Source organism: Tauraco erythrolophus, chromosome 1 (genome assembly GCF_009769465.1).
Source record: "Tauraco erythrolophus isolate bTauEry1 chromosome 1, bTauEry1.pri, whole genome shotgun sequence".
Lineage (NCBI taxonomy): Eukaryota > Metazoa > Chordata > Aves > Musophagiformes > Musophagidae > Tauraco > Tauraco erythrolophus.
Window position 1 is genome coordinate 47,193,027 of NC_141465.1, and position 11,030 is coordinate 47,204,056.

General features: G+C 41.9%; 1 protein-coding gene across 3 annotated transcripts in view; it reads right to left on the reverse strand.

Moving 5' to 3' along the window:
• MBTPS2 (membrane bound transcription factor peptidase, site 2) overlaps positions 1 to 6,117 on the reverse strand; it is a 30,664-nt gene extending 24,547 nt beyond the window's left edge. For all 3 annotated transcript variants that reach the window (XM_009980703.2, XM_086618848.1, XM_086618856.1), the window contains exons 1-2: positions 5,969 to 6,117; positions 432 to 580 (exon numbers count right to left, since the gene is read on the reverse strand). In XM_009980703.2, coding sequence (XP_009979005.1) covers positions 432 to 580; positions 5,969 to 6,043 — 224 coding nt within the window. In that variant the 5' untranslated portion in view covers positions 6,044 to 6,117. The remainder of the gene's footprint in view (positions 1 to 431; positions 581 to 5,968) is intronic.
• Between the last annotated feature and the right edge of the window lie 4,913 nt (positions 6,118 to 11,030).

Consider the following 11,030-nt stretch of genomic DNA (forward strand, 5'->3'; position numbering starts at 1 on the left):
TGGGCAATGAGTAACAGCAGGGACAAAATTGTTTGAATACTTTGTTAACTCTGTCGATCAGGGGAGAGCTCACAGTACAGTGATGGGCAGGTCTAGGACATGAGAAGCTGCTTTCAGACCTGCTTCTGTACGCAGTATTACATGCAATAGCTGTACTCCTAAGAACTATGTACAGTTCAAACTATAGGGATAAATAGTTTACAGTTTTATAGCATCTCAGTATGCAACCTATATTACAACTATGTATTTTCTAGCAGAGGAGAAAGGCTTATACTGGCACAGTACAATTATGGCAACCACACTAGTTTGGCTTTATCATTAGCCTTGTGAAATAACCATGTCTACCCATTACACTTTTAAGGTTGAAAGGCACTGATATAGTTAAGATGTTGACTGTATTTGACAGAAGAAAAAAAATCCTTAATTTATACCATAAATACAGAAATCTGGGTTTCCATCTCCCCCAATTGTAGAACTGGCGGTTGAAGAGAGCTGTTTGCCATCGCATGTGAAAAGGAGAGACGCTCAAGCCGTATGTCAGCAGCCAGTCTTCATAAGATGCCTTCAGAGAGTTGGATGACTGCAAAACAATGGAAAACTAGTTTGACCAAAAACTTCTAGGAAGATTTTGCATTATGTGACCAAGCAGTAATGTGGTCTGTTTATATAAAACCAGATGTATAACTTCAGGTAAATGTCCCGCACATTGTTTATATTTTGACATATAGGTAGATGTGACATGTAACATGGAAAAGTCATGCCACTATTTTGATGTAAATTGCAACAGTTCTAGGATTGTGAGAAAGATCAGGTATCCAGCGTTACTTGACAAACAAGATCTTACGTCATCTTTCCTTGTGTTAAATCACTTTCAGTAGTTTTTAACTGTGTGGTTAGAAGGTTAAAAACTGAACTGTTTATGGTATTTTTTCAATGTGCAATTATATTCCAGTAAACATTTTTAAAACTACAATAAAGAAAAAAATGCTTCTTTTGGCTTCAGCTGAAAAAACTTTCTAATATTGGTGAAATATAGATCCATACTGTGGATACTCTTTAGTAAGGGTAAAAATGAGTTCTACTTTTCAAACACAGAGACTATGTCTACAGAGACTCTGAAATACTTGATCATATTAAGAAAATTTGAGAAGGAATTTAAGATTATCAACCTGTATTGCAACAGCGATTTCACTAGGATAATTTCCCAGCATTTCAAGATACTGCTAGAATGTCTTCCTTGTATTTCCAAAGATTTCACTTTATGAGAAACTATACAATTCATACTTAACTGCAGTATTATCTGCTATTATAGACCAATAGACATAGTTGTGCAATAGCTACTTTACATTATATGGCGCTTGTCTTCTCAGTAGGCTTTACTTGGCCTGCTTCATGGCAGTGAGTATCAGAAACCCAACTGAAGGAATATTTTCCCTGGAGGTGAAAGAGGACTTATAGCTCCGGAAAAGCACAACAGAGCTTTAGGCCTTCTGACTTCAAGCAGTTCCCGAGGCAGGAGTGTTTCTGACACAATCCAGACAAAGACTCCGGATCGGTCTGACCTAGAGCTTTGCTCCCAAGTTTCCCTATGAGCAGCAGCACCTACTGAAGACAGAGGGAATGCATATTTCACTACAGGCTCCACTCACAAGTTTCTGGCTGTTGTCCCTGGTTCTTTAAACAAACGTAGAACTTGCCAAGTTCCTTGCATTCTTCCTGTCCTGCCGCAGTGGTGGTGAGGAGCAAGGATCTCATCTTGTACAACTGTATTCATCGCTTTTCTCACTTTGCTGAATTAATTAAAATTTGAACACTAAACATTTATTTCAAGTAACAATTTTCCAAAGATGTGAGACCCATTTACTCAGGTCATCATTCATTTTTCACCTATTACACCATTTATCCTTTCTGCCTATATATTCCTGTCTCATTTCCTCCTCCTTCACCCTACTGATTTTAGTCACATTTTGTTCAGTCAGCTGAGGGCACCGACAGAAATTTTCATCGTAATGAATCCCCTAATCAGCAGTAGTCACTCCCTATGACACCACTAAATTTAGTGTCCACAACCAGATCAGCATTTGCTAACCCAGCATTTGCTAACTTTAACAGAAGAGATCACAAAGATGATTAAACTTTTACAAGTAATAGTACATAAGCCAAAGAAACAAAGAAAAATACCTCCTCACATAATCTACCAGATAATTAAGAACAAAAATACATATTACATTAAGTACATTTAACATAAGAAACTGTCTTTTGGGAATTAAGTAAACGCATCCTATTCATTCACGCAGAGACAAAAGAAAAACAACCAACCAACCACATATTATAATATAACTAATGGGATATACTGACTTGACACTTTAAAAATGTTTTATTTTTATCACATGCAAAAAACACTTTCCCCCTAAAACTGTCACAAATTCATCCCTTCAAATTCATTCCAACCACATCACAGCCCCACTGTATTAGGCATAAATAAATATGAACTTTTCCATGAGAAACATGGTTTACTGACCATACATTTGTCAAATGGGGTGAAAAAAAAGGTACCAAAAATAATTTTCCTGCTGCATTTTTCTCACAAGTTGTGCAAATTATTCATGATCACTAAATGACTCCATCCCTTTGCAAAATATATTAAAAAGCTCTATGCAAACGTTGCTTCTTCTGTCTTGAGCCCAGTAGGATCACCACATTACCACGTGTACCCTCATGCCCTGGTATGAGATATGTTGGTATCCCACGTTTCATTTTAAGCTTCCTTCACACAGGCCTTGGCTCTGCTTCTTTAAGTTGAGTTCTAAGTAATCTTTGTTATATTAATTTTACTATAATAGCAATATCATGATTGCATTTATCCAACAAGACAGTGAATTAACAAGGTATTATCATGTTTTGTGACTAGGTATTATCATGTTTTTGTTTATGCAAGCCTTCAAAATACTAAACGTCTGCTAAAAACTCCAAGAGTGCCATTAAGTATCTGCCAGCAAGCAGGAGTCCTTAACATTCTTCCTTGCTGACAAAATCTGTCCAAGAGCTCTGAACCATTTCAGCTTCCTGACCTTAAAAGCTGATGGCTAACCTTGACTGAACACGTCTAATGCATCCTTTATTTCTGACAGGAGAAGGAGGGACAACCTTCCACCCTTTGCTCATTCCTAATCCCTCAGGCAGAATGAAATGGGATGATTTAGGATGCTGGGGAGCTGCAATTTAGGGGTCTGCCTGAGTGATTCTCTTTTGTAGGATGCAAGCTTCAATGGAAACTTCCGTGCCAGTGGTTCAATGAAGAGCAAAAAGAGGGATCTAAAATTCCAAGTCCCACCTTGATTCTGCATATTTTTAGCTTGCTAGCACAAATGTACCTTGTAAGGTGAGCCTAGCGATATTAAAATATGTGAATTTATTTGTGCAAAAACGCATTTGTACACACAGTTATACCTTTTACATTGTAGACTTTCTAAGAGTCAGACTGCTTAACAAAATGTTTGACATCTGAACAAAACCACTAAGGGAACAAACTGAGCAAGAGACATTGCGCATCAAACCAGTTTACAGAATAAATATCAACTGCAAGTTAGAGCACGCATCCTTCTCTTACCAAAAATACCAACGGGATCATTCATGGAAAAGTATTCCTGTATTATTTTTCACTCACACTCCGTATTTCCTTTCAGTGTAATTAAATTGTAAGTGATTTGAGCAGGGCCTGCCTTTTGCTATGGTTGCTAGCAGTCTTGGGTTATGAACATGGTGGGAGATTTACAGTACCAGCAATAAAACAAGCAACATGGAGTTTCCTAATTATATAAATCTGGTTATTTAATCCAAATTCTATTTCGGCTGTGGTGCTCACAGTGAAACTTATTGAGATGTACACACATGAGATGTACCAGTAAGTTCACTAGAACCCAACATATTTCCTAACAATTAATAACCTTTGTCAACTTTTAGTTAAAAGATCAAAGTTCAAATTTAACTCCTGGACTCTCTTGCTTGCTACAGCATTCCAGGCATTCCCCCTTCTTTTTCAACATAAATCAGGCACTAAGTTGGCTCCAAACACTGTGGGGGTTTCTTTTTTTTTTTATTCCTTTGCTGCTGCTAAGCTCTACCAGAGGTTGTAACACGTAGTGGCTGTTCTTACTTACAAAAGTGAATGATTTTAAGGTTTAACGCTGAAAGAGATCTTCAGAACCTGAGAGATGCAAACGGGTCTCAGCATCGTAGCACAACAGGTCCGCTACCTGAATTCAGCTCTTGCTTCAGACTCTGACACAAAGTTACTGCCAAAAGAAAACCAGCCTTTTGGCTGACCCTTCTGGTGGTTTTTGGTGTGTCTCACTACAGTTAGGAGCACGTTTTTCTGGTATTCGGCCAACCTTCTGTTTCAAAACAATATCACATTTGTTTCCAAATACCTAATATAGACTTGATGTAAGAAAATTTGAAAAACCTTCAGATAAATTACTGTATTTTTAATTGTTATTATGTACAGACTAATATTTGGCGATTAATAGCTCTCATCATCTATTGAGCTACATTTGCTCTCCAATGATTAGCAGCAGGGGGAGCCACTTATTTTTCCAAGTTTTCTCATCACCTAAAATATCTTACATTTCTTCCTATATTTTACACGAGTGACAAAATGAACGTTTTTTACTTCGAAATTGCCAGCCCCTGTCTGCACTTGGCAGAAACAGATGCAACTCCTGGACTGTAACATTAACGTCAAAAAGCAAGAGAATTACATGTCAAACCTCTCGTTTTCCTCGTATTTAACCAGCATACATCCTATTTTGTATACATACTTTGCAATTTCAATTATCTTACAAATCATACCTCTCAAGCTTTAAAAAAAACAATGAAACTCGTGCAATGGACAAATGCGTCCCTAGATATAACGAATGATGCCTTGGTGGCGTATTTTCCTTTCAAACCTTCCTCTCTACATCAGGAGGAAAAGATGAGTCTTACAATACTCTCTGAAGTTTATTTCTTTAAAAAGCAGTTGTACAGAGCTTTGTCTCAACTTATTTTTTTTTTCATTAAAACTAAGGACATTCAAAAAAAAAACCCAAAAAGTCCATGTTATGTTTTTACAAAGAGTGATTTTAGGAAAATCAGCATTCCAAAACACATTCTACACAGAAAACTTATAAATTAAGGGTTTAAGAGATGATAACACTTTAAACTCCAGAAAGTACATTAAAGTGCCCCAGAACCATTTCAACAGCAGACTAAAACCTGGCTTCCCTAACCTTTCACAGCTTTAGTCTTTTAACACAGCCCCGAAGTCTCTGCCGCCGGCTGGGAGGCGTTTTCAACGCCAGTGTATGAGCGGAAGCAAAACACCACCTCCCCGGGCACCGCGGTGTTAGGACGAATAGGCAAAGGAAAGGATCGCCCCAGCAGCCTGAGGGAGGACAGGAAGGCGTGGGGGGAAGGCACGACCCGTCACCCGCACCGAACCCGGAGCTGCGGAGCGGGAAACAGCCTGGCGGCAGCCCCGAGCTCAGCGGGGCGGGCCGGGGAGGCCCGCGGCCGCCTCCGCCGCTCCGAGCCTGACTGGCCGCGGCGGCCCCGTAACGGGGAGGGGGGAGGAGGAGGAGAGCGGCTGCGGGAGGAGATGGCCCAAGTCTCGCGCCGGCCGTTAAATTTGAATTGCGGAGAGGCCGGATGCCGCCAGCTCAGGCCTGCGGGCTCGGGCAGGGGAGCGGCACCTCCACCTGCGTGTGAGGAGGAAGAAGAAGGGTCGTGGCCAGACCCGGTGCTTCGGAGGGTGGGCGAGGCGGGGTGGCCTCTCCCCGGTGGCGACTCCAAACCCCGCCCGGAGGGGACGGGGCTGCCGGTGCCCTCCTCCCGGCCCCGGCGGGGTGCGAGGGGTGAAGCAGCACTCCCGCCCCGGCCTGCGCGGGGCCCAGGGCTCCCCGTTCGGCTCTGCGCCCGCAGCCCTCACCTTGAGCAGCGTATCCGCCAGGTAGATGGCGCACCAGCCCCCCAGCACGCACACCACCACCGGGATCGGGATCATCGCTGCAGCCGAGGCGGTGGCGGCGGCCGCGGTTCATGCGGAGGAGCCCCCGGAACTAAACCTGCGCCGGAACCTGTCTCCATCAGCTGTACTGCCCGGCCGGACCCTTCCGGGCACGGCGCCGCGCGAGGGCAGGCGCCGGAGTGACGTCACGGCCCAGGGCGCACGGCGACGGGGAGGGCGTGGCCGCGGTGCGCGTGCGCAATGAGGCAGCCGCGTCTCCTGCCGCCGCGGAACGCGGGGCTGGCTGCGCCTGCGCGGAGCCGTTCCTGCTCCTCCTCCTCCTCCTGCTCCTTTCGCTAAATTTACTTCAGCTGCTTGTGTGTCCGTGCGTCGTGCAGAGGTGTAGCGATGTCCACGCGCGGCCTTTTCATGTTACTTGTTGAATGACAGGCAGCCGCAGGTGAAGCCCCCCTCAGAGGAGCTCACAGGCCACTCCATGTCAGGAGCGGGTGGAAGAGCTGTGGAGGCCTCTGGAGAGGCTGTGCTGCAGATGGTCAGGAAAGTGTGCTGCAGAATAAAACTCATTTGCGGTGGTGGGATTAAAGCGGATTGCGGAAGCACTTCAGTGACGAGGGAGTCATAGGATTCCCTTTAACCACTAACATTCCTCCAGAAATTTAACTTTGATTTCACGACGACAAAGTCATTTCATGAGGCTCGTTGTAAGAGTGACTTTCACGCAAGTGCTCTCCAGGCCACTATGTTTCCTTCCTAGTCCGCCGTCATACCAGTTCTCTGATTTTATGCTTCTCTCGATCTCTCTCACTCCTCTTCGTCATTTCTTTTGCTGTTAGTAGAAGTGGAATGTGCCATGAGGTCACTAATCTTAAGAACTGATTTCTTTGGGCCTTTCCTACTTTAGAAACTTCCACTCAGAGGTTGAACACGGAAAGCAAGTAAGTGTGCAGATTTGGCACGAGTTAAGGAAAAGTATTTATTTGCCTACACAAACTATGCAAATTGAACTGCCCGGCCTTGTGCTCTCCTGCCTCCCCCCCTGCCCCTGTGAAAAAGATGCACTATCATGTCCTCAGTTTTCTCATTATTTCTAAAGGTTTTTCAGGAATCAACACAGCAGCAGTGGGACAGACCTCTGCAGTTTGTGGCTTCCAGTCCACCTTTTCTTGTGTGCTCCAGATAAACTTTCCTTGGCCTTGGTTTGTGAGAAATTACTCAGAAGGACTGCAAATGCCCTCTCTCCTGCAAATGCTCCTCCTTCAGCTCTGGTGTGGTAGTCTGGTGTGTTCACAGACCATTCTGCAGAAGAGCTGAGACTGCCGTTAGGAGAAGAGTTCATAAAACCAACCACAGTCTGCCTTTTCCACGTGGAAAGCTTTGTAGAAGTTGTGGTTTTATATACTAGTGTCTGTCCTTTGAATGCATCAAACCCTCTCTTTGCTAGAATTTAAGTGTTTTTAATGCTGTTTTTCAGTCACATTTTTAGATTTGTCAGCTCTTTCTTTGTTCCATATATGCTTCTTCATCCTGTCCATCCCACCAGAAGGAAGAACATCTCAGCTCTGAACTCCTTGGCTCTTTCCAGCTCCCTTTCTTTTCACTGATAACATGGCGTTGCTGAGGGGAAGCAGGAATAAGGGGCTGTACCTCAGGAGATGGTTAGATCAGCAAGCAAGTAAAGGGAGACAGCCCTGGCCAGTCTCTGATCTTTGGCCATTGTGAGGGCAGAGGGGAAAGTGAGAACAGGTAATGCATGCTTGCTTTCACTAGTTCTCTGGTGAATTTCTTTGTCTTCATCTCAGGTCAGTGATGATTTTAGAAGGAGGTTTAGATTTTCCATCGTCCTTAAACTCCTACCCTTTGGTGAGAGCTGTTCATGTTAACCAAAGCCTTATAAGAGCTTTGGAAAGAATTTCACTCCAACATGAAAGCTGAATAATTGCAGGAAATTTATTCGGCCCTGCATGCAATCAAATTGGAGTTTCTGCACTGACATAGACAACTTTGAGATGTCTCCAGCGTTTAAAAGAAATCATAAACAGACTCCCAGAATAATCAGATCTGATCATGGCTTTTCTGCAGTAGTTCCCAATCTAGCAAGTTCAATTCCAACTCATTGAGAAATTATGCAAATATGGTTAATTCTACACCTTATTGGTTGAAAACTCAAGTTGTTCCATAGACCAATATGCATTTAATATAAATATACAAAGTTTATTCTAGTGGTGGTATTTGGAAGTGATGGAGGGGAATCGTTTTAAAATAGTTAAGCACATGAGCAGTTTTACTAGTGGCACAGTCTCACTGAAATCAAGCATAGTAAAATGAAAGTTTTGAAATGATCCAGTCAATAAATAGCTTTTGTAACATTATTGTGTTTTTCTTCTATGTTCGCTGGGTATACTGTGTAAAACACAGACTTGAATTTTATTGAGTTGGCATAGAAATTAGCAGTGCAAACAAAAAGGAATGCAACTAAAATACACCGTCTGTGTTTTATCGCTAGAAAGTTTATCACAAGAAAAGAAACAAAAATGAGAATTTTCTACAACACAGAAGACAGATGTTCTGAGTGAACTGCCAGTCCCGCTTAACTTGAGCAGGTATTTTGCCCCCATGGAATGAAACTATTGCAGACAGTGAAGTGTTACGAGGAGATATTGCATTTTGCATTTTGAAAATGAAGGTATTCAGAATTAAAGATTTCCACTTAAAATGGTCCAGGAGGTAGTGCAGATATCAATATACTTTTTACCACTGCTCGTTTTATCTTACAGCAGCACATTAAGCTAAAGTAGTGACTAAAGCAAAATACCATACAGTAACCAGGTTAGTGCACAGTATCCATACGTTGTTACAAGGCAGTGTAACTGCTATCAGAGTTTGAGTAGTCACGTTTGAGGTGTGCCTTAACGGGAAGGTGTGGGTGGACCTCAAAAGGACAAGTATCAAATAATGTTAGAAAAGTGTATGTGTCAGTCATCATGCAAGAGTATCTAAGTCATGCAAAAACTTTAGACAGAAGAAAGAATAATCTCATAAGCATAGTAATGCCAATGAAATGTAATTTGGCAAGTAAATACCAAACAGAATGTGTTAATAATACATTAATTAAGATAATATCAAATTTGGTTAGCGGCTTAATATCGTAGGCATCTTTTTCTAGACCTAGTAAATATATTTATCTTAAAATTAATTATCAACATGTCTAATAATTAATCTCTTCAACTTTGATCTATTACCGAAGTAGATAAGTGATTATTCAGATATTACCATACGTGACACGTTGTGAAATAAGAGTAAAACCAGTCTCAACCACGCTTTCAAAAGCTCTGATGTTAGAAGGGTTTGCAGAGCTTTAGGGGAGTTGAACCTGCTCGCAGTTCATTGAAGGTTCACACCTAAAACTAGCTAAGATGTGGGTTTTGGCATAGAGAGGTTGTAAATTTTGCCAGTTTGAAGACGATACAATCAGAACATAACTTGGTAGGATAAGTGTTTGAGCCTTGAGGAGAGCAAATGGGTTTTTAGGTATGTTCTGAGTGGTATTCTTTAGTAGATTGCTGGGCGCTGAAATGAGCTAAACAGGGGAAAAGAAGGCTGGAGCAAAACGTGGCATGATTCAGCAAATGTTTACGCGCCAGCGTAACTTGAAATCGTTGAAGGGGGAAAGCACTTGAAAGGGGTGCTTTCACGGAGTCCATGAATGTTTGCAGAATGAGTGTCCGAGTCTAGCTGAGAATTTAAAGTACAGGCAAGGATGCGTGAAAGAAGAAATAGATGGGTAAAGATGAAATAGATGCTCCATTAAGCACTCATCGGGTTAGGAGATTGCTTCTGGAGAGAATAAAAAGATCAGATTAAAGAAGAAATCTGAGACACAAGTAGAGAGATATGGAGACTGGCACACTACAGAGATGTATATAGCATTGGTTGCACACGTCTGAAGGACAAATATGTTTTCATTTACCTTACTAATATTTTTATGTGAAAATCTCAGTGTATGGCAGAAATTCAGGTCATAGAATGGCATAGGCTGGAAGGGACCTTAGAGATCATCTAATCCAACCTCCCTGTCATGGACAGGGACGCCTCTCAACTAGATCAGGCTACTCAAGGCTCCGTCCAACCTGGCCTTGAACACCTCCAGGGAGGGAGCATCCACAACCTCTCTGGGCAATAGAGACATGTAGTATATGAGGTCTTTGAAACTGAAACTCAAACAAGAAAAAAACCAACACCTTTGATCCTTGCTGTGCCTCGGATCTCTCTAAAGAGAAGAGCGGCATGTTACACATTCTTCTTGATAGTTTTTTATGTTCCAATTACATTACAAAACAGTCTTGCTTTGTTCAAATAGAAAGGAGGTCAAAGTATTCTGTTAAAGTTCAGGATTTGTTTGCAGTATTTAACCTGGTTACCAAAAATACATGCCAGAAAGGTGGGATTTTGACTCTTAAAACAAATGAAATTTTTAAGTCACTGTTCATATGAAAACTGTAAGTAAAGGAAAAGTACAAGCATTCATAGAAACATGCCTTTATTAGATTGATGTGCTACAAAGAGTAGTTGCACATGCTTTTTCACCAGTTGTTAATTACCAGTGTCTATAACAAAGCAAATTACAGATCTTTCTTATTTGCTATCGATTTTCAGCATTTACCCGTCTGCCCTAATTCTGTTAGGCACATCATGACTGAAATTACGTCTAAAAGAAGGTCCTCCAAAGCTGTTGTGCTCCAAGGAGAAATGGGTGTCAGATCCTACAGAAAAACAAAGGAAAAGGGGGAATTTGAGAGATGTGGCTCAAATGTTGTTCTAGAATCCAGTTCTGTGAGAATATTAGTTTGAGGCTTCAGGTACTCATTTTAGCTGATAATCTTGCTTGCTCAGCTGTTGGGCTTTGCATCCTCTGCAATCGTTAAGTTGTATATGAGAAAAAGCATGGAATATCTACTGCAGAGTAGCTCTTCAGTATTAGCTCCTGTGTTGGGATCCTTTTACAGCTTTAAAAGTCTGTCTTTGA